The 24,894-nt window shown below is 42.2% G+C and overlaps 1 protein-coding gene across 1 annotated transcript in view; it reads right to left on the bottom strand.

Moving 5' to 3' along the window:
* ECEL1 (endothelin converting enzyme like 1) overlaps positions 1-24,894 on the bottom strand; it is a 120,804-nt gene that overhangs the window by 27,793 nt on the left and 68,117 nt on the right. Inside the window, exons 3-6 of the mRNA XM_068279331.1 lie at positions 20,317-20,385; positions 14,438-14,548; positions 14,178-14,270; positions 3,035-3,159 (exon numbers count right to left, since the gene is read on the bottom strand). Of these exons, the coding sequence (XP_068135432.1) occupies positions 3,035-3,159; positions 14,178-14,270; positions 14,438-14,548; positions 20,317-20,385 (398 nt within the window). The remainder of the gene's footprint in view (positions 1-3,034; positions 3,160-14,177; positions 14,271-14,437; positions 14,549-20,316; positions 20,386-24,894) is intronic.

Genomic DNA, 24,894 nt, shown 5'->3' with positions numbered 1-24,894 from the left:
GTAAATGAATCTCTGAGGTCTAAACCTTGAATGACATCATTATTCTGAGCATATTGTGAGCCTGCAGTTCTTGTATTGTGTCAGAACAGAACCTCATGCAAGCAGTGACTGTTGAATGCTGTTTATACATTATTCTGTTGATTTTCCAGATCGGTAGAAAAATACGATACAGAAATATACAACTTTCCAGACACAAAGTAACAAAATATTCTAATATTGTTTCTTGCAGGCAAACTCTGAATCCAAACCTTGTATTAGGTATGAGCGCATCACAATGTTCGTCTGTTCAGGCAATCACTTTGAAAACACAACACATTGACATTCAGGACACATTGAGCTCTCACCAGATCAATGACCATTAGCTTAATGTCCCTACCATAGAGTCCAGTGTGGGAGAGGCTGTGGTATGTCAGCTGTGAGTCAGCCCAGGGCTGTGTATGACATTAAAAGGAAGGAAGAAGGAACAGAAAGGAATAATGATTGAGAAGAAGGCTGGAAAGACAAAGCAGGAGATGCGGGCGGCAGAGAAAAAAAGCCAAACGCTGAGTGCATTAATAGCGAGACAGAGGATGAGAGAGAAATACGAAATTCAGATGAGATCCCCAATGACAAACAAGTCTGAGATGAAAACCAAGCAGAGTAGAATAAAACCAGGACTATTCTGTTTTATAAGGGAAGATGCAATCCTTGCTTGTAAAAAAAATAATAAAATATAAAGAAACAACCGAAAATTGAACTGTAAAAGTAGGAAAAACCATTTTGTTAGGTAAAAAAGAAAGGGAGATTGATGGGAAATGGAAAACAACAAAGGATTTTTGTTTTTGTCTTTTTTCAACTGGCATTTTCACCTTTGCAGAAGGAGGAACAAAGTCTCACCGACCCCCCTGCCTTTACTTTACTAAATGACCTGCTGGATTCCCCAAGGGCAGACACCAATAACTTCTCTATTATTGCCATAATGAAGGTGTTATATGTCACCTGCGCAGCATGGTGTAAATGAATGGTCTTTTATTGATTCTGACCAGTGACACCACTAAAGGTACAAGACTGCGAATCTTCAATATTACTGCTAGTAATACAGAGAAAAGCATTACCTTCTGGCACATCAATCTGTCTAACATGATATTATGAAGTTTGCAAAGCTTCCTGGGGCTGATTTATCAAGACTGTTGTAAGAGAAATTGGAGCAAAAGTAACGTCGTTGTACAGAACAACCAATTAGGCTTCATCATTCAAACAAAACAGGGATTCTGATTGGTTGCACCAGGCAACTATCACTGCTACATTTTTGCTCTTGTGTTTATAATTCAGCTTCCTTGTCTTTCCTGCACACACAGGGAAGTTAAAAAGTTGACCATTAAAATGTTTATTGTTTAAAAAATAAAATATAGCAACACGTTGAAATATATGGATATACCTTGTAGGCAAGTGAACACGGGGCATGGGCATAGTGATGTGGCTCAGGCAGGGACTAGATGGACTTACAAAAGTTTACTAAGCCTGTGGAGCACACTGCTGTCAGGTAGACTGCTATGAACAGAAATAGCCAGAAGACAGAACTACAGTGGGGTGCAAAAGTTTGGGCAACCTTGTTAATCGTCACGATTTTCCTGTATAAATCATTGGTTGTTACGATAAAAAAAATGTTACTTCAATATATCATATTAGGAAACACACACAAAGATATTTGAGAAGTGAAATGAAGTTTATTGGATTTACAGAAAGTGTGCAATAACTGTTTAAATAAAATTAGGCAGGTGCATACATTTGGGCACTGTTGTCATTTTATTAATTCCAAAACCTTTAGAACTAATTATTGGAACTCAAATTGGCTTTGTAAGCTCAGTGACCCCTGACTTACATACACAGGTGAATCCAATTATGAGAAAGAGTATTTAAGAGGGTCAGTTGTAAGTTTCCATCTCTTTTACTTTTCTCTGAAGAGTAGCAAAATTGGGGCCTCAAAACAACTCTCAAATGACCTGAAGACAAAGATTGTTTACCATCATGGTTTAGGGGAAGGATACAGACAGCTGTCTCAGATATTTCAGCTTTCTGTTTCCCCAATTAGGAACATTTTGAGGAAATGGAAGACCACAGGCTCAGTTCAAGTTTTTTCTAGAATTTCTAGAGCTGCACTACAGTTAAGAAAAGTGCAAATATATCCCTAAACTGTTGCAGATTAAAAAGTGCTTAATAGCAGTTCTACAGCAGTGCAGGCTAGACATGATTTGTTAAGGGCTCCTCCCTCCTGCTGCCAGGTGTCCTATGAAGATGTTCTGTGCTTAACCCTTCCAGTGCTGGGAAATGATGCAATACAGCAGATGTATTGGTTACCTCAGCAACAGCAATTCCACTCACACATTGCACTTTCTGAGAAACCTTCCTAACTCCTCCTATTTAAGAACAGTTTCAAAAGAAATCAAGTGACTTCTTAATATGTCTGAGACAGTTCTGCATGGATTTCTAAAAACGTACCAATATTTTGTCTCAGACACTCTTGATAAATATCCCCCACTGACCACTGAGCACATTGCTCCACTGTTTACCACTCCCACTGGAAACCATTCCATTGAGCATTGCACAGTCCCGCTCCTCCCCACCCTATAGAAAATGTACACATCGCTAGAAGGAAGGCATTTGTACAGCACTCAGCCCCTGAACTGTCATCCAAGGGATTAAGTCCTGATCACTATGGGCAACAACCACCCAGAGTGGCCTTTAGATGGAAATAAACTGTATTTAGGAAAATAATGTTTCATATAAGAAATCATTTAGCAAGATGGCAGCCCTCTTGATACAGAGATGATACATTCTGTGCCCATGGGAAGTTAGGTTAGGAAGCTGAATAATAAAAACAGGTTAGCAGCAAAACTAGTTTTGTTGATGTGTAGAACATGGCAGAGATGAGATCAAGTGTAAGAAACTTTAGTTCAGGTTTTTTTTCACGTAACAGCATAGCAATAAATTAGTTTACTAAAGAATGATTACTAAAGTGTGTTACTGCTTACTACTCAGTTATGTGACTGCTTACCTAGTTGGTGTAGTGCGTATCATTTCAGATACTTTTTGCATATAGTCTGTGGCCAATACAACTATTTCTTCATCTTCTGCAAAGTTTTCATGAAATATCCTGTCTAGAAGGCGTTTCCAATTCAGCTGAAAGGCACAAAAGGAATAGAGCAGTTAAATAAAATGTGTATTTTTAGTGTTTTGTACAGTATGTGTATACATGTGGTGTATCTGGCTACCTGTAAAATGGAGAACACTCTTCAAGATTGGACTGTTGACATTCAAATGCTGACACAATTTGGGCCCTGGATAAATGGAGGATTTTCTGAAACTGCACCACACCTCTCACAACCTCAGATCAGCAAGATACATAAACTTGGTCACTCCCAGAGTGCACCTCAAAACCTTTCTGTTATTCTACTCCTACCCTTTTAGATCCTAATTGTAAGAATTGTTTCAAAGACTGTAATATTTATTTGCATTGTCTTCATAACAAGATTAAAGATTAAATATTAAAGTATGTGCATGATTATTAACATTTTATTATACAGGATCTTCTCAAAAAATTAGCATATTGTGATAAAGTTCATTATTTTCTGTAATGTACTGATAAACATTAGACTTTCATATATTTTAGATTCAAATACACACAACTGAAGTAGTTCAAGCCTTTTATTGTTTTAATATTGATGATTTTGGCATACAGCTCATGAAAACCCAAATTTCCTATCTCAAAAAATTAGCATATTTCATCCGACCAATAAAAGAAAAGTGTTTTTAAAACAAAAAAAGTCAACCTTCAAATAATTATGTTTAGTTATGCACTCAATACTTGGTCGGGAATCCTTTTGCAGAAATGACTGCTTCAATGCGGCGTGGCATGGAGGCAATCAGCTTGTGGCACTGCTCAGGTGTTATGGAGGCCAAGGATGCTTCAATAGTGGCCTTAAACTCATCCGGAGTGTTGGGTCTTGTGTCTCTCAACTTTCTCTTCACAATATCACACAGATTCTCTATGGGGTTCAGGTCAGGAGAGTTGGCAGGCCAATTGAGCACAGTAATACCATGGTCAGTAAACCATTTACCAGTGGTTTTGGCACTGTGAGCAGGTGCCAGGTCGTGCTGAAAAATAAAATCTTCATCTCCATAAAGCTTTTCAGCAGATGGAAGCATGAACCCACTTTTGAACCAGAAACAGCGGCAGAAGCGCCTGACCTGGGCTACAGAGAAGCAGCACTGGACTGTTGCTCAGTGATCCTAAGTACTTTTTCGGATGAAAGCAACTTTTACATTACATGTCATTCGGAAATCAAGGTGCCAGAGTCTGGAGGAAGACTGGGGAGAGGGAAATGCCAAAATGCCTGAAGTTCAGTGTCAAGTACCCACAGTTAGTGATGGCCTGGGGTGCCATATCAGCTGCTGGTGTTGGTCCACTGTGTTTTATCAAGGGCAGGGTCAATGCAGCTAGCTATCAGGAGATTTTGGAGCACTTCATGCTTCCATCTGCTGAAAAGCTTTATGGAGATGAAGATTTCATTTTTCAGCACGACCTGGCACCTGCTCACAGTGCAAAACCACTGGTAAATGGTTTACTGACCATGGTAATACTGTGCTCAATTGGTCTGCCAACTCCCCTGACCTGAACCCCATAGATAATCTGTGGGATATTGTGAAGAGAAAGTTGAGAGACACAAGACCCAACACTCTGGATGAGCTTAAGGCCGCTATCGAAGCATCCTGGGTCTCCATAACACCTGAGCAGTGCCACAGGCTGATTGCCTCCATGCCACACCGCATTGAAGCAGTCATTTCTGCAAAAGGATTCCTGACCAAGTATTGAGTGCATAACTGAACATAACTATTTGAAGGTTGACTTTTTTTGTTTTAAAAACACTTTTCTTTTATTGGTCGGATGAAATATGCTAATTTTTTGAGATAGGAAATTTGGGTTTTCATGAGCTGTATGCCAAAATCATCAATATTAAAACAATAAAAGGCTTGAACTACTTCAGTTGTGTGTATTTGAATCTAAAATATATAAAAGTCTAATGTTTATCAGTACATTACAGAAAATAATGAACTTTATCACAATATGCTAATTTTTTGAGAAGATCCTGTAATTATATATTTTTTTATTAAAGTAAAGTACGTTTGTCCTCATCAAGGAGAGTCCATAGGTAAATACAATTTTGGCCTTCTTCCTGTTAGATAATAGAGCCATTTGTAATCGCTCTGTGGTAAAAATTCGCTCAGCATGAAGAAAAAACAACAACAACAACACTGTGAGGTAAAACACAGCTATATAGTTGCTCTGAGGTAATATGAACTTCACAATAAATAAATTGAACCACTCAGAGGAAAAATACAGCTCAATAGATGCTTTGAGCTACAACTGCCGTCAGTGTTAACAATCTGAGGTAAAATACAGCTCGAGCTGAAAAAAGAGATTCTGGTTGAAAACAAAAAACGTCTCTTCCGATCGATTAAACCATTAGATCGAATACTTTATTTTTTAGCTCAATCTTTTTTCAATCTTTTTTCTCAGTTTGATTTTTCAGCATATTCGATCATTGTCCTCGGATTTTCAGCCTAATCGAAAGATCGTGTACCTCGAAAACAACTATGCGATTTTTTTTTTATATAACGGGGTAATCGAACGAATTTATCTAATAAAAAAAAAATGAAAAAATGGTACCATGTATGAGCCCCATAATATAGTAAAGTACAAATATTCAGTATGTACACTTAATTGCAGAACGCCCACACAGGGCAGCTTCTAGGCTAAAATGCACCCAGTGCGAGAGTGTAAAAATTGCGCCCCCCCCCCCGTGCCGGAGCCAGGTATAGGTAGTGGGCTATAGGTCCCCCCAGTATAGGTAGCCAGACATAGGTGCCCCAGGTTAATTGCCCCCAGTATAGATTAGCCAGGTAGGTGCCTCCAGTATAGGTATCCAGTATAGTTCAGGGGCGGACTGGCCAGGGGGGAAGGGGGGCAATCTCCCCCCAGGCCGCCTTTCATTCAGTGATTCAGGGCAGGTCTGGTGTCTGGTGTATTTGGGTTTGTTGTAAGGCAATGTGAAACTTGAGGCTAGCTGATAAAAGTGCAATAAGAGGACAGGCAAGCTGGTAAATATACAGGGCATGATGCAGAGCTTGCCTGGAGGGTCCGTGGGCAAACATCTGTCTGGTCTCTCCCTATTGTTATTATGACTGCCCCCCTTCCCTCCTGGCCAGTCAGTGTAGCTGTATACAGTGCATCCCTGAGCTAATTACTCTGCAGTCCCCTGGGGAGAGGGAGGGAGAGTTCACAGCGCCCTTTCGCTTTCTGCGCTCAGGGCTGCTGCACGGCCAATAGATACGGGCCTGCGCCCACACACAGAGAAACAATATACAGGTTATATACATATATTTATATCAGAACGCAGTACAAGATCACAAAGCAGAGACAAGGTCAGAGGCTAGCCAATAATCAGATACCAGATAATCAGAGAACAGGACAGGACCAGAAATACAGGAGACCAGAGTTAAACAAGCACAGAGGAAGCTATGTGATGGCACCTGCTGTAATGAGAGATGGTTTTATATAGGAGGAGCAATGGATGTGTCAGCAGATAGGCATGCAAAGTCCCAAGCAGGTTGACCTTTGCTGGCAGGCGATGGAAGTCCCAGAAACTCCAAAAGTCTGATGCCATCTGCCGGTGAGACTGTGGATTGTGAGTTGATACAAACTTATTGCCCAGCCCTGTGCTGTTAGCCACTTGAAGACCATAGGCTTACACCCCCCCTAGTGACCAGGCTATTTTTTCAATTTTCAATTTTTAAATTTAGTGCTCTGCAGCTTTAAGAGATTGCTGCAGAGCACTACAACTTAGCACACAAGTGACCCACCCCCCCTTTCTTCCTACCAACAGAACTTTCTGTTGGTGGGGTCTGATCGCTGCTGCAAGTTATTGTTTTTTTTTAATACATTTATTTATTGGATTTAAGGGCCTGTACACACTGCTGCGCTTGCGTTGCGTTTTTAAAAACGCATGCGTTTTTAAAAACGCAAGGTCTTTTGAAAAAGAATGAAAATCGTGATGACTTGTACACACTGGTGCGATGCGTTTTTAGAAAAACGCAATCGCAGTGCCTGCTGCGCTTTTTTAAGCACAGCGCATGAAAAACGCATTAAAAACGCATGCGCTTGCGTTTTTGCCTGCGTTTTTCAGAAGTCAGTATCCCAGAAGACTCTGCAATCTCCTGATTCCTGTTGAAATGTAAACTAGAAAAAAAACAAAGGATTCTTTAGCCAATCAGCAATTACAAGAAAAACGCAAACGCACAAAAAACGCAGGCAAAAGCGCATGCGTTTTTAAAACTACATGCACTTTAAAAACGCATGCGCTTGCGATTTTGCTTGCGTTTTTCAGTGTGTACAGGCCCTAATACAATTGTTTATTTAATGTTTATTTTTATTCCCCCCCCCCCTCCCTGCCTCTCCCCCGGCAACCAATCCCAGCGATCGGCTCACATAGGCTTCAGCCCCTGTGAGCCTCCCCAGGGGACAGCCGGGTGACACGGCTGTCCCCAGTACAGCGCTACCGTAGATTGCAGCGCTGTAGAATGTAAATAGATGGTGGTTTCACCATCTAACAGTCTGCTAGGTAGACTGATGATCAGTCATTCAAGCGGGATGCGTGCCCATCGGCATGCAAACCACGCACCCAAGACTTTTTAACGCCAATTGGCATTACACGGTCCTGGGGGAGCCACCGCGTTCACAGTGCCACCAGCAGGTAGAACAAGTCCTGAATGGGTTCCTAACAATGACCTTATCCATCTCCTCCAGAGTACAGGGAGAAGTTGGGTAAAGTCAGTTCTGTGTTCACAGTATTCACAGTAAAAGACTGGTTTGTGTCTCTATGTGCAATTCAAAACCATTTGTATATTGCATATCATTATACATTCTACACATAATATCAATTACTGTAAAAAACACAAGCCTGGACTTTAGTTTTAAGCTGCATTTGAAGAGCTTGAGAGATGGAGAAATAGATAACAAAACAGAAAACAAACAAGATGTCAAAGAAGTGCAGCATGTCCTTACTGTCCATCTGGAACAGTAAAGCTAGCTGCAAAGTGAAATGAAAAGATACTTTTTAATAATATTACATCAAAAAAGATTTTGTGCATCACCAATCTATGTTCATGGCAAATACATTCCAAAAGTGGAATTTTCTGTTAAAGTGGACCTGAACTCTGGCACAGGACAGAAGAAAAACAGAGAGAAATGCACCCTGTATGTATTTAGAGAGTTTAGCCTGTCTAATTCCCCCTCATTTGTGTCTAATCACAAGATGTAATCTGATCTCTCCCTGGTGTCACATGACTGCCTATGGCAGAGAAAGCAGTGGATGTAAACAATATGTCTGCTCCCCTGAATCAGGAAGTAGAAACACTGCCGGTTTATGTTAGGATTTGTATAAGCTGTAACAAAGAAATGTTTTTTGTTTAAGGTGATGATGCTGTTGTGAATCTTTTAGAGCAGAGAGGACTTCTGAAGTTCAGGTCCGCTTTAAATTAGTTAGTTTGCATTAAAGTTTCAATTTGAAATGTTGGGTAATGAAGTCATGGATTTCCGGCATCATTATATTTCAGATAGCAATTAAAGGGTATAACTGAGTATTTTTCTTTGCCTTGTCAGTAACATAATTCTTCCCAGCTAACACTGCTTAACACACTTGTTGTTTCTGAGCAGAATGCTGCATTAAGGGAAATGCTTTGTTATATAATTAACCTGAACTTAATACGAATGAGAGAGGTTAGCAGCTATACCATTTATTGGACTACAAATGTATGTCTTATTGGAATAGAGAATAATTGGATGCAGAACCTTTACATCCCATTTCATCTGTTGCCTCTCGTGTGTATTTTGGGAGAAATTACAGTCAGCCTAAATTGTATCATCTTCAATTTATTTTTCTGATTGTAAAAGATGAGATTTTCCCTTTAGGTACAATGCATTTAGGTACAATGCAATGTTCCCAAGCATTATGCATCAAAGACATCTAATGACATAAATTTGAATTATCTCATTCATAAATCTAATGCCATTTTGTTAATCTGATTTTTTCACAAGTGATTTATTGCCCAAAGGGCAAAAGTGCTAATTTGCAGCAATCAATACCATGCAATCACTTGTGAGCTTGGATTGATTAAAAACCTCAATTTAGCTCCCTCCCGGATATTAGTTATTTTCTATATGCAGTTGGGCTCCATTTATTGAGCATGTCTGGCAGTTACGGTTGGATATCAATAGTTTTTGCACAGTGTATCAGACAGAAGTAAATAGAAAAATTAGAGATGCAGGCAAGAGTTTTGTATTTTGTGTAAACTATAATTCACCAGTGATCTGCAAGTTCATACAAAATTATTATTGAAGTCATTGGAATTATTGCTATGCACATAAAATTACAGCTCTAAAAGTTTGTTTGAGTACTTTTCTACCAAACCCAGATGTTAGATTGTAGATTTTCAGAACCAAATCTACAAATTAAACATTTTACTGAGCATGGAATGCAACACAAGGTATTTATAAAAGTCCCAGATCTAGAGGAATGTGTGTGGTTGAGAGGATATGGAATAGTTAAACAGATACAGTAGTAATAGTAAAGGGTAAAAATAGTTTGGGAAAGATTGTGAAACAGTTTATGGCCAAAAAATACCTTGTTATTACAATTAAAGAAGTATTGGTTTCTGTGCAATCTTCGATTCTGTGACAAGGAAATATATTGTATCATAGCAAATGAGCAAAAGTGATTTCTAAAAGAACGCGCTTAATGGAAAGTGAATAAAAAGACCAGACACGCGGTATACCTATAAATAGTTTATGTGAATTAAAGTGACTCCGAGCTCATCTAAAAAATAAAAGTTGTACTCACCAGGGGCTTTCTCCAGCCCAGTGCTGGTCGGCAGGTCCCACGCCGGCGTCCTGGCTCCTCTCCTTCTCCCTGCTCCGGAATGGCTGACAGGCCGCAGCCCGGGCGACACTCTCCCGAGTGTCGGGCTGCTCCTTCCGCATATGACGCGGATTACGTCACACGCCGGCCGCCTTGTGTCATCACGGCGGCCGGCGTGAAAGTACTGCGCATGCGCACTTTAATCGCGCATGCGCAGTACTTTCCAATTCTTGGTTGGAGTTTCTCTTTAACTGTAATATGCTCTGAGGACGCATGTGATCTAACGTGCATAACATGTAAGCTGTCACTACCAATGGGTGGACCCAAAGAGGTATCAAGCTTACAGACTGTTGCTTTGGAGCAACCATGAGAAGCAGATGATACCATGGAGATCCATGATGGTGCCGAGGCCAATACATGGTGTAGATTGATTACTAACAGCCAGGGATATCATTTTGATACAGGTGAACTCACAACTTCCAAGTCAGTCAAGGAAGAGAGAAGGGCACTGCTGCATAAAAATACCCTTTATTGTGACCGGGTCGACACACAGGTTACAGCAGTGGGGGGAGGAAAGTTGTCTGACAGCTGTTTCGCAAGGGTTAACCTTGCTTCATCCGGTCACAATAAAGGGTATTTTTATGCAGCAGTGCCCTTCTCTCTTCCTTGACTGACTTGGACTTTGCACTGCTTGGGAGCACGCTGCAGGTAAGCCCAGTGTGACCTAGTATCCATCCCTGCCGCATTTAGTGCCAGTTTTTGTTCTCCTCTTATTTGAACTCACAACTTGGCTTACCCAAGCAATGTTGGATATTTGGCATGTGTTATCACGGTCTCTCTTCAGCTAGCTATACACTTATCGATTGCCAACCAGTGTGGCAAAATGATGCGTACCTCTCTAATTGGAACTGGTTTAGAGAGGTATCGATTCCTACCACACCCAGAACATCGATTTTCAATAGATTCAAGCATGAATCTATTGAAAAGCAACTAAACTGCAGTGTAGCACCCTTCAATGCATTACAATGCTATCAGCTGTCAAACTACTGCCACTTCTGCCCTGCTCCAGACCAACCGAGATTTTCCATCTTGTCCAATTAATACTTTCAAGTTTTTTTTCATCATCGATCAGACATTTTTGAGGAATCAATGTTGCTGAGAATGAGATGGGAAAATTAATAAGTGTATGTTCACCTTTAGTGAAGATGCTGCTTATCCCTATAACTTTTGAGGTTGATATCATGTGTTACCAATATTAAAGGGGGAACTTGAAGTCTCCTATGTGCAGAGTGATGGAACATTAGAATTTTGATGTAGACCATTAAATGATTGGTTTACCAATCAAGGATTTAGCTACATCATTTATGCTGAATACGAAAAGCAACACTAACTCCCTCATTCAATGATATTTTACTGAAAGGATGCAGCAAGGCATAAATAAGACACAAGGCAACACTTTTCCCATAACAAGGCAATACCCCCTATTGCAGCAAAATTGCACAATTGGGATTCACAGAATTTGTGATGTCTCTGCAAACAGATTAAATGCTAAACATAGAACTGGATGTTGAGCATGATCACATCTTAAAGTGTCCATTCACTTTAAAGTGAAACTCAATTTCTGCTGAGAAATGTGCAGTCTCTTCAATAAACTTCTGTATATGGTTAGGATCGGTGACAAGAACTAATTCAACTTGCTTACTTTTGTGCATATAAGTACACTGCCACTACATAATGATCTGAACAGAGAATGTCAGGTTGGGAGTGTCAGAACTGCTCTCAGTCACTTAGTTAATGCAGGTGTGAAAGATAAGTGACAATTGTTTCTGCTCGGTGTAGCAAACTTCTCTCTCATGTTTTACAAAAATATATGGGCAGCTTGTGCTACAAATAGTGAATAGTGATGGTGTGCCAAGACCCCAACCCCTAGTGTCTCTTGGGGTACACCAGTCCAGAAAAAAACAAATAGGTTTGCACCACCGGAATAATTCACCTCTTTATTGCACGCCCCCAATGGCCTATCATGCTCTGCTCTAAGTGAGTCAGGTAGAGTGTGATAAGAATCGGCGTGGGAGACTTGGGCGCAGGATACAGCCGGTATAAGGCTGATCCTGTTGCTGCACAAGTTCCTAGCCCTGTTAAATACTATTCCTTCTCCAGGCCGCCATGGATAGTGGGAAATGAAATAATTTGGCTTCGAGTAATTGCTGGAGGCCAAATTAGTGTTTTAAAAGTAACTTGAGCTCCGTCTTCTGACGGCGCCGAAGTTACTCCCTGTGCACTACTATAGCCATAATTCCTATTACGGCCTATGTTGGCGCCGGCTGCTCCCAAGTCTCTTGCGCTGGAATAGCAGTGTTCGAGTCAGGGATGTGTGTGTGTGTGTGTGTGTGGTACGGTATTTGCAGCTTCAGGTTGAATGGCAGCTTCTATTACTCCTCAGTGTAAACTATAGCATTGATCTTGCCCATCATGTGCCTATTGGTTAAATTCTGGTTCAGCGGTACTATAGGTCTAGCTCCTATGACGCTGTCCAATCACGACTGGCCCCCATTCCCCTGTATTGGGTGGCATGTCCTTTGATGTTCAGACACTCTGACAGCTGACACCAGCTGCACAGTCTTATGGTTGAGATGCTGCTCACCCTGCTTGCCCAGACCAGACTTGATGCATGTATGTATATGTATATGTATATATATATATATATATATAGAGAGAGAGAGAGAGAGAGAGAGAGAGAGAGAGAGAGAGAGAGAGAGAGAGAGAGAGAGAGAGAGAGAGAGAGAGAGAGAGAGAGAGAGAGATAGACATCATTAAAAATATTAAATATTTTCTATTTTATTTGCACTACTGCAAAAATTAGGTTAGTTAACCAGGAGGTAATATTTCTGTGATATTTAAGTGACACGAAAATAATTAAAAAGAAAACTTTCAAAACTCTGTCTTTAATACTACAACTAATAAACAAAAACAACTAAAGATAAGGAAGAACACTATCTGTAACCAGTTATGGCTACATTCAAGAGGGCTGAATTTATTATTATATTTTGAGAATTCAGCATGCTGATCTTGTTCTGCCACATTAACTTTAATTGTTTATAAAATATGATTCCTTATGCAGCAAAAGGCAGGGTCTAAGTACTTCTAATATAAACAACATTTAAAAACTCTCAAATACAATACCAGTGCAGAATCTTACCCTGTAACTCCAACCCTGCAAATACGCCAATGACACAAATACATTCTTACTGAAGCTAGAGGAATTAATTGTTCTAATAACTAGTAGGTGTCACCATTATACTTGTTAAACCCATCAAGGCGTTGATGTTTAATATTATACATTTAGTAGTAATAGCTTTGTTTTCTGGCAGACTTGCAGGTTCGGAAAAAAATATCTGAGATACCTAACAGGACATATTCAAGTTATTCATATTCGATGAAGCAGAGAAACCTCTTGGCAGCACCAGTTCCATCAATCTGTGTTCATGGCAGCATTCACCACCTAACAGCAGTAACTGAGCTCTATCTGCCGCTCTGGCTCCCTTCAGCCATACTTCCACGATACTATCAATGCTTTTATACATCCACTTGGAGATATCCTATCATTACATTTTCATATAAGGAATTTTGTGCAAAACATAAAAATAAACAAATTTTTCAGAGTTACAAATTAACTTTTTAAGTATCTCAAAAGAAAAATAACTCAGCTAGAATAAGCCATAACTGCTTCCATACAGGACAGCCCAGCGGATGGGTGAAGCCCCTGCTAATGCAATGCCAGCATGAATGAGATTTGGGGACTTGCTAATAAGGTACTTTGGATGGGTGAAGCCCCTGCTAATGTGTACATTTATGTACGCCGCTGGTGAGCTGGGCACAGGGTGAGCGAGCCAAATGATGGTAAGTTTTCTAATCCCCTTAGAGGAGAGGCGGAAGGATTGAGAGCTGCATCCTGTATGGACAATAGCATTTGGGCAATCACAGTTCATCCCCCTACATCTCTAGAAGGGCAGCCAGTGACTTTGGGGACACTACTCTACATTTCTACATTTTTAGCAAAAATAATCCTAAACATTTATTTCAGCTGGGAAAATTGTGGGCAGATTACCTAGCTTCAGGCAGCACTACAATTTATCTCTGAACTGCTCAACATTTTGCCGATATATCACTTTTGCATGTGCCCTCCAGTTGGGTTTAACAGAAAAGATAAAATGGGTACTTTACATGTGGGGCAATCTGCTGCAGCTGAGATATGGTGACCTTGTTGTACAAAGTGCTGATGTCACGTCTGACGTCATCAAATTCTGAAATGGTGATCTAAGGCAGGAAAGAGAAAGAGAAAACACGGTATTATTTTAAAAGGAAACTGACCACACACTGAAGTATAATCTCATAGTAAGTTTTAGTATTCCCACAAAGTCTTGAGTTTCTGAGTAGAAGCTTTGAACTTTGTTTCTCCTGATTTCTGGGCAAAGGACACTCACATTGGCCAGATCCTGCTCCAGCTGCAGAATTTCTTGAGCTTTTCTTTCTATATCTTCCACTCCTAGGAGGCTGAGGATCTTGTGCATGAACTCCTTGTAAGCGGCCAAAATCTACAGAGTATAAATAAAATGTGTCAGTATTAGGAAATGACTGCAGTACTAGCGCATATGGAACATATTGTGACAGAAACACATTTTCCACAAATTCCTGGCATCTTGCAGTGACATTTTGTATTTTTTTTCAACTTCTTTTGCAATTAATACAAATTGATTATTTTACAGCTATTTTTTTTATTTTTAATGTTGAACATTTTTTTTTACATGAACCTTAAGCTTGTGATTAAAATGTTTATGAAAGGGCAGAATCTAGCATATTTCATGCATTTTGAATTTCATGCTATTTTCTCAGAGAATACAGTGTTTTCTTTCTGTCAGACAGCCTTCCAAAACTTATCTTCACCCAGAGTGGATCTACAATGGTTCCCATTAGCCAATTATTGAGAATAAAGTGCATCTGTCTTCTGTTCAACCAGATTACATCCTGCCTTCTGCTCTTGTCTTGTTGGTATATACAGCATGAGAATGTCATGCAGTGGCTGGATAGTGTACTGGTTAAAGGCTCTGCCTCTGACCCAGGAGACCTGGATTCAAATCTCAGCTCTTCCCAGGAGCCTATAGGCACAGATATCCTGGCAACTTAGACTTCACCCTCCATGAACCTACAAACCCCCACCAAAGTGCACTGCAAATGTGCTTGCTGGCCCAGCCTTCACTTCCCCCTGACTTCCCTTGCCTGGCATAGGTAGTTACAGGTGTCCCTTAGTATTAGGTAGCCAGTAGTAGCAAAATGTGCCCCCAAGTATTAGATAGCTAGAGGAACATCAGTATTAAGTAGCTAGAGTTGTCCATGACTGAAGGGGGATCTTGTCAGTGGAATGCCGAGAGCAAAGTAAGTAACTTCTCATTTACACTCTAATCAGGACTCTGCATAAGGGAAGAGGGAGGGAGGCACTCAGGGAGGGGAGTAAGCCGCCTTTCCACCATCAGCTGGCTGTAAGTGCCTTATGGTAAATCCAACCCTGGCTCCTCCTGATTAGTAAGCTAGCACCTATTCAGTGAGGAGACCTTGGGCAAGACTCCCTAACACTGCTGCTGCCTATACAGTGCATCCTAGTGGCTGCAGCTCTGGAGCTTTGAGTCTGCCAGGAGATAAGTGTGATATAAATGTTCTGTGTCTTGTCTTGTCAACTCTTCTTGGCACACACCAAATAATAATTGCCCAATGACTTCCACGATCAGTTATTAACCAATAAGCATCCTGATCAGTGCACCACATTGCATGATAGATCTCAATTACATTACAAGCACAAATCAAAACAAGATCTACTGAACACACTGTTATGCAGTGACTTTGGGTTGTATTCCCTTAAAGAGAATCTGTACTCTAATATTCTTACACTAAAAAGCATACCCTTCTATTCCTTATTTTCTCCTGTGCCCCTCTGTGCTGTTTCTGCCACTCTCTGCTGCAATCCTGGCTTGTAATTAACAGTTTTAGGCAGTGTTTACAAACAAACTAACCAGCTTGTAATAGGCTCACATAAACAGAGTGTGTGAGTCATACAGAGTGTGCAGGGGGCCTGCCGAGGGTGTGTATCACTTCTAACCAATCACAAGCAGCCCTGCACATTCCACACACTCAAGCTTTAGCCCGAAAGACACGACAGAGGAAAGTAGATAAGATTTATTACAGAGACAGTGCAATTAGGAAAAGCTGCAGTAAGCCAGAGCACATTAGAACAGGCATAGGAACTTATAGGATAGAAGAAATAAGACTGAAATAATTGTTACAGAGTCTCTTTAATATCAGTAAAATGTATGTTTGCTAACTGTGCACATAAACTTTACTGATATTTTAATGAATACCCTCCTTTGCTACTGCCTGATTCAGACAGAGGCCACTGCTCCATCACTGACTCTGCCAGCAATTGGTCCTGAATTGACAGAATTTGGATCATTATTGCAGGAAGCAGCTTACATGGAGAATAGGTTCAAGTGGTTGAATATTTCCATTACAAGAGCATCGATATGTGTTTGCTTAGTTTCACTTGTATGTTACAAAAAAAAATAATACAGGCTTGGTTTGTATTGTAAAGGCGCATCTTCATTTGGGTGCCGGGGTTTTCTGATTGTTAGAATATCAGTAATGCTTTATTGATATTCTATTTTTGGCTTCCTGTTCAACTAATACTTATCACCTCCCCCCCCCCACCCAAAGCCAATCCCTATCTATTTGCCTAACAATAACCCCCTCTACTAACATGACTCTCTCTGTATGCCTAACACTAATCACCCTCCCCTACCATACCCCTATCTATACTCCTCTCTGTACCCTATCTTCTAACACTAACCCACAGAGCTCGTCTATATCGTAGCTGAGCCCCATGCCGACAAGCCCTGGCGCTGCCTAACTGATAGCCAACATTTAGCTACGCTGCAGCATCGACTATTAAATAGCTGAACGTGGGCAGTGGGCACTCTAAATTATCACCCGGTGCCCTATAGCCACAAATTGTCAGTGCAGTCTATGATGGTTCCTAGTGCAGCCAAATGGTGAATTCAGTTGATTTGCTGCAGGCTGTTTTGTTTTTTTTATATAAATTCCCTGTGCAGCCACATTCGGCACAGTGAAAAAAGTAAACATTTACTATCATCCACTAGGCAAAAAAAAATCCTTCTGAAAAGTCTTCCAACTATGGAGTCTAGTTAGTGATTCAGTGAGCAGGTTTTCTCTTATTTTGTGCCTTGTCACTGAAGCGCTCATTAAAATGTATTTAAGTGTGTGGAATGCGATTTGCTGTATAACATCTTCTGTTGGCTGACAGCAGAGTTTAATCAGAAGCTGGCAGACACCAGTATGTAGTTACTCTGGCTCATATAAAGAAGCAGTAAAAAGAAGTTTGGGCTACAACTCCGTGTTAACTATGTATTCTCTATGTAAGTCCATGTATGCTTAAAGAGGCACCACAACAATATAGTAGAAAGAAATATTGTTCAGGAAACCCATTAGTTATGCAGTCTTCTCACCCAGAGAACTCTGAGAGACCAGGTGATGTTTCTGTACATTTACAAATGTAAATCAGGGAGAGAAAAGATTTTACAATGAGCAAACACTGACTAAATCATTACGATACGTTCAGTAAAGTTCCTCTTTCAGTGGTTTTAAAAGGGGGCTGTGAGTTGCAGGGATAGGCTTTCCCAAAAAGAAGCCCCTTATGGAAAATTTTGCATGGTGCACTTTGACCTTGCTACAAAAACATCATATTACTAACAGAGTAAGAAAAAAGAAAAGAGAACTCTCAGCGTATGAAGGTGAAAAGGTGAGTGCCCTATCCAGGATAGGTCTCTCACCTGATCTGTGTGGCTATATAAGGAAAACAGCCGTAATAGCAGATGTCCCACTCATTAGCCTTTGTAGGTCTTAAGACTATGGAAATTACATGATGTTTTAGGCCACGTTAAAGGTTTTACAATCTTACACAAGCACCACTGTCCATCTTACTTATTAGTTTTCCTCTTGATTTGATACTAGCCCTTCCTTCTTTGATGTATGTATGGGCAGAACTGTTTTTAGTATGGGATCATGATATGGCAGTATGTCTTTTCTTACACAGTTGTTTATTGTAGAAATTTATAGTAATTCCCCTGTTTAGATCATCTGCTGTGTACGGTGACAGAAGAGATGCAGGTATTGGTAAGAATTAGAGATGGGCTGAACGGTTCGCCGGCGAACGGTTCCATGCGAACTTCGGTGGTTCGCGTTCGCGTCCCGCTGGCGAACCTTTGCAGAAGTTCGGTTCGCCCCATAATGCACCTTGAGGGTCAACTTTGACCCTCTACATCACAGTCAGCAGGCCCAGTGTAGCCAATTAGGCTACACTAGCCCCTGGAGCCCCACCCCCCCTTATATAAGGCAGGCAGCGGCGGCCATTACGGTCACTCGTGTGCTGCCTGCGTTAGTGAGAGTAGGGCGAGCTGCTGCAGACTGTCTCTCAGGGAAAGATTAGTTAGGCTTAACTTGTTCCTGGCTGGCTGCATACCTGTTCTGTGAACCCACCACTGCATACCTGTACTGTGAACCCACCACTGCATACCTGTTCAGTGAACCTGCCACTGCATACCTGTTCTGTGAACCCATCACTGCATACCTGTTCAGTGAACCTGCCACTGCATACCTGTGCTGTGAACCCACCACTGCATACCTGTTCTGTGAACCCACCACTGCATACCTGTGCTGTGAACCCATCACTGCATACCTGTTCAGTGAACCTGCCACTGCATACCTGTGCTGTGAACCCACCACTGCATACCTGTTCTGTGAACCCACCACTGCATACCTGTGCTGTGAACCCACCACTGCATACCTGTTCTGTGAACCCACCACTGCATACCTATTCAGACCACTGCATACCTGTTGTGTTCAGTGAACCCGCCACTGCATACCTGTTGTGTTCAGTGGACCCGCCACTGTATACCTGTTTAGTGAACCCGCCACTGCATACCTGTTGTGTTCAGTGAACCTGCCACTGCATACCTGTTCTGTGAACCCGCCACTGTATACCTGTTCTGTTCAGTGAACCCGCCACTGTATACCTGTTCAGTGAACCTGCCACTGCATACCTGTTGTGTTCAGTGAACCCGCCACTGTATACCTGTACTGTTCAGTGAACCCGCCACTGCATACCTGTTCAGTGAACCCGCCACTGCATACCTGTTGTGTTCAGTGAACCCGCCACTGCATACCTGTTGTGTTCAGTGAACCCGCCACTGCATACCTGTTGTGTTCAGTGAACCCGCCCCAAGACTAAGTCAGTCCCCGCACACACAGCATCTCTGCCTGCACGCAGTGTGACTGGCTGCCTGGGCTGCCCCAAGAAGACTAAGTCGCTCCCAGTCCCTCCACACAGCATGTCTGCCTGCAGGCCGCTTGACTACCTTCTCCGCCACCACCAACAGGGTCCGGGACTTCAGGCGGATTGCTGAATTTTTTAGGCCGCTGCTAGCAGCGGCCGCTGTAATAATTTTTCTGGTGCGTGTACATGACTGCCTAATTTTTCTGGCTGCACTGCGGGCAGCTGCAACAACAAAAGAAAAGGCATGTACATGCGCCCATTCCCCTTCGTGATCATTACCTTGCCGTGGTGAAGGGGCTTGCGTATCACAATGAAGCAATGACTGGCGCCTAGATGAGTGTCTCGGGGGGCACACAAAAGATAATAAGGTCATTGCTTCATTGTGGTCAGACCAAATTTGATCAGCTGGACAGTCACTGTTCTGTCATTCAGCTACATCAGCCAGGCGACCATATGGGCTGTAAAGCCACCAAAACCTGCAGTCTCGCCATGGTGCGCACCAGTCCAGCACGGCCATCACTACACAAACAGCTGTTTGCGGTGCGTTACACGGTGAGTTTGGTGTGTCAGTGTGAAGCAGTACCTTAATTACACTACCTGATTGATGTATACACATGCAAGATGTTTTAAAGCACTTTAGGCCTGTCATTTAGCATTCAATGTGATTTCTGCCCTTAAAACGCTGCTTTGCGTCAAATCCAGATTTTCCCCGGGACTTTTGGCATGTATCCCACTCCACCATGCCCCCCTCCAGGTGTTAGACCCCTTGAAACATCTTTTCCATCAGTTTTGTGGCCAGCATAATTATTTTTTTTTTCAAAGTTCGCATCCCCATTGAAGTCTATTGCGGTTCGCGAACTTTAACGCGAACCGAACGTTACGCAAAAGTTCGCGAACCCGGTTCGCGAACCTAAAATCGGAGGTTCGGCCCATCTCTAGTAAGAATATTGTAAATATCAATAATACCTTTTCACTGTCTTCATCCTGTCCCAAGTATAGTGTTCTCTCTGGCAGACTCAGCCCATCTTGATCGATCTAGTAAGGATAAAAAAAAGAAGTATTACAAAATATAGGAACTAGTTAGTGTGATGAAGTGTAGGACAGAGATTCACCAAGAACATTTTTAAAATAAATTTAGTACAGCCTTTTTGGCACATACAGCCAACTGGAATCACATACTTTTTTTTTAACCTTTCAGTAACTTTCACTTTAGTCCACAATAATCCAGGAGAGGAAACATATAGCCCTGAGTAGCGAATCCAGGGCAGATTTTTAAGCTGGAACTGATGAAAACTGAGAAATTGTGCATTTTTTATTTTTTCCTCTTTTTTTCCCATTAAAATGAATAGAAAATAACTATTTTCTTAGTACAAAATACCCCCCCAATGGAAGCCTAGTTTGTCTTGAAAAAAAACGGTATATAGATAATTTAAGTGTCATGAGTAGGGATAAAGTTATTGCTGATTAACTAGGGTCATGACTAAAACATCAAAACGGCTCTGGTCCATAAGGGGGAAACAAGGTCTGGATGTGAAGTGGTTAAGAAACCACATCCCAACTCTTGCACTTTCTTTAGCTACCTACCTATCTCACTTCTTTCCTTCCCACCCAAGCTTCTTGAACCACATTCTATTTGACCTAGCTAACTACCTCTCTGCTTACCCCCTTAGTCTTTCTCGATAGTAGTGCTCTAAGTACTAGAGTTACAAAAGCATGCTTGGGAAAGTGCCAGTGGGAAGAGATAAGTTAAAAAGAAAGTTAAGGAACATATGGGAGAGAATGAGAGGCATGGAATGAGGAAATAGGAGAGGAACAGGATCTAGATAGCAGATAGTAAGTTTGGCATTAAAGATTTGAAAGGAAAGTTTTTAAAGTGGTCTAACACCCAGCATTTCAACTTTGCTTTAAAAGATTGCTTACAGCTTATAAACTATTATGCCGGTTTTTTTTTCTAGCAGAAATTGACTGAATGGATTAAACATGACATTTTAGTGCTGCATTTAGCTAGAAATACTCCTCCATGCTTGCTTGTTTAGTTACAAATGTATCTATCTACAATGTAACAAACAAACACTGCTTTGAGAGAACAAAGAGGGCTTCCCCGGCAGGCTTTTCAAAGGTCTATTTGTATTCCAAATAAAGATACATTTGTAACTAAAAGATAAGAACGGATGCGGATTCCTAGTTAAATCCAACACTAAAATGTCATGTTTAACCCATTCAGTGAATTTCTGCTTAAAAAAAAATCTGGCATAATAGTTTGTAAGCTGTAAGCAATCTTTTAAAGCAAAGTTGTAATGCTGGGTGTTAAACCGCTTTAATCAGTTAGACAAATAAAAGTAGTTAGATAGAAGTTCAGTTGAGTTATCAGACAAGAAAAGAGAATGGTGGGCGGAGCTTCTTTCCCCAACACATCCCGTAGTTTGAAATCAGGAACCAGAGTGTGGTATCCAAAGCTTGGCATTTGGAGTCTGACAGTCTCAGCACAATGGCTCAGATACAATAGAGAATTTCAATTTTATTCTCACATGGCAAAGCTTTCAGCTAAAATGGAGAAAGATATGGAGGATGTAATAGAGAGTTCACTGTATTGAAAAGCAGTCTTGGATTATAAGAGAGAAGATAAGCCAGTAGAGTTGTATTGCCACTGACAGTGTAATCCTGAAATGCTGCAGGTAACATTTGTATATTTAGAAATCATTGCTTGGCGTGCTCTTTTGCTAATGCTATTCAAGCACCCAAAACTAATAGCAATTTAGGCCCGGTTCACATTTTAGCTGTCGCCGTCCGGAATCGCCGTGCCGGAGCTGGACCGCATGCGGAACGGACGGAACAGACGCACGGCATAGCAATGAAAGTCTATGCGTCCGTTCACATGCGTCCGTTTCATCCGGACCGGATCCGGACTCCGGCGTAAGATCCAACATGCGCTATTTTTTGGTCCGGCTCCTCCGGCAGACGTATCCGGAGCGGAGCCGGACTGTTGCATCCGGCCAATACAAACCAATGAGAACCGGAGAGCGCACAACACACTGGCTATAAAATCCGGATGTTCTACCCCACTTCCTATGTGTATTGTAGCGGCGATTTTGGATGGGGACACATGGGCAAGCATTTTGGAGTGGAGCAGCAGTGACGTTTAACGTGCTGGAAATGTTGGCAGTATGTCGGAGGTGGAGGTGAGTTCTAAACAGCAGAGGGCCTGATTCCACAGGTCCACCTTCTGCTGACCTCCCAGAACCCAACATTTTTATTTTATTTCTACTCTCTTTTGCCAAACGGATCCGGATCGCATCCTGATGCACACCTGATGCAACCTGACCGGATCCGGATCGGATCCGGATCAGAACCGTACGGTTCCGATCCGGTCCGGATCCGGATCCGGTCAGGTCATCCGGTCCGTTTGGCAGAGAACCGCAAGTGTGAACCGGGCCTTAGTATGAATACTGTGCCAGGGTTGTCAGCTGGCATATTGAAGAGCAGGGACCATGTGAAGGACAGATATAATTGTGTTATGGAAATGACTTGCAGCTATCTCAGGAATACAGAATGAGTGAATAGTTGGATAGAGTTGGAGGGTGATTGTGGGTCCAGACTGCATAAGTTTCTTTCTGCATGTGGGGGTTTGATGTTAGAGGAAAAGCATGATGAGAAGACAAGTAGGTGGGTTTTAGGAGGTTGTGGTCATATAGTGATTTTACAATAGCTGTTGTCAGAGGGTGGGAAAGATGCATTTTAGGACATTAATTGGAATGTAGGAAAGAAGAGTATGGAATGTTGGATAGGGATGAGAAGGAAGTAAAGGCAAGGTGACCTGTGTGACTATTACAGTGAGTCTCAGCTGAGGACCACTAAGAAAGATCAAAGGAAGAGGTGTTGAGAGATTAGAGAAGAGAAGGGGGGGGGGGGGGGGAGGTGTCAATACAAGTATGGAAGTGGAGGGGGAATATGCAAGGACTGAGTGAACCTCAAATAAAAAGAGGGAAATGGTGGGTATGAGTGTAACTGGGCTAAAAAGAAAAAAAGTCCTTAGAAAAGGAGCCTATTAAACCCTCCATAGTGTTTGTTCGTTTTTCAGTATGGCTGAACCATAAAGGTGACCATACATCAGTAGACTTGGCGGCCGATCGACCATCCGATTCAATAACCATTATTGAATCGGAAGAAAAACGGGCCCAAATTGGTTGCATGTAGCAGTTGGACATGCTGGGAAATCTCGGACTGACTTGCTTGATCAAGTATGCGGCGGTAACAGCATGCGATAATCGGAAATTTACGAATGCGATGGAAACCTCTGGCCATGTCCACCTAAATGTAGGTGCACCCCCCAGTGTCTGTGTATTAGTACTTCACCTGTCCAGTGTCTGCGCTCTTTTTCCTCATTGGCACCCCACGTGGTTGCTGGTGTATTGCATGTGAGGCACGTGCTTGATGTCACGCATGCGTCCCTTTTGCAATATGCTGGAAAACACGTGAAGCACCGATGAGGAAGAAGAGTGAGGAGACAGGGGCGGACACCAGACAGGTAAAGTATTATTGCACTGGCAACTGGGGGGAATGGGGGGTTATTGCTACACCTAGATTTGGGGGGATGTGGCCGGGGGCGAAGAGGCGATGTCACAAGGTCAAATCTCGAAAGACTTCATGCTGAAATCGATTGGGAATTGGCCTATGGCATTATTATTATTAATTTTTAAAGTGCCAACATATTCCATGGTGCTATGCCAAGTAGGCTTGTCAGATTAAACCAGGTAGAGGTCTGTCTCTTGGTCGATCGGCTGCCAAAATCAACTGATGTATGGACACCTTAAGCCTCCTTATGACAGTGCAGGAGGTGAGGCAGACTAATGGTGCCCATACGTGGTACACATTTTTTCATCCAATCTTACCATTTCTATTTAGTATAAGGATAAAGTAAGTAAATATCCTGAAAGGATAATTAAGGCAGTTCCCTTATATAACATAGAAATGTTAAGATTGGATGAAAAAAAATGGTACCATGTATGGGCACCAGGGCCGGATTTACCATAAGGCACACTAGGCACGTGCCTACAGGCGCCTGACTGGGTAGGGGCGGGTTTTAATAATGTCCCCATCACAATTAAAAACCTTAGACGCGATCGTCCTTGACAGCGCCGTTCGCCCCGCCCACTTGCGTCATAATCTAGCAGCCGCAACTACAGTGAGGGGCGGGCGGCAAGTCACACAGACAGTCAGTCTGTCCCGCTTTCCCTGCTCACTGGCCGTCTTATTCATGCCTGCACGCAGCACTGCAACTTACAAGCGAGCAGCAGCTGCGTGCATAGGCGGCAGGGGGCGGCTCTTGTCAGTTTTGGCTGGGCTCGGGAATCGGGCAAAGCCACGTGGGCGGCCAGGGCGAGATGGGCAGGCATCGCATATTCCAGGTAGTGGAGCCCGGCTTCATTACTTCCTCCCTCTCTCCCTCTCTCTGAATGGCCCCCTGATGTGTCTGTCTGTCCCCCCTTGTTAGCAGAGTGAGCGCAGCGGAGCAGCCAGCCGAGTCCTCTTACCGCAGATCCACTC

Source organism: Hyperolius riggenbachi, chromosome 4 (genome assembly GCF_040937935.1).
Source record: "Hyperolius riggenbachi isolate aHypRig1 chromosome 4, aHypRig1.pri, whole genome shotgun sequence".
Lineage (NCBI taxonomy): Eukaryota > Metazoa > Chordata > Amphibia > Anura > Hyperoliidae > Hyperolius > Hyperolius riggenbachi.
The sequence above is the reverse complement of the archived record's forward strand: the minus strand, read 5'-3'. Positions and strand labels throughout refer to the sequence as shown.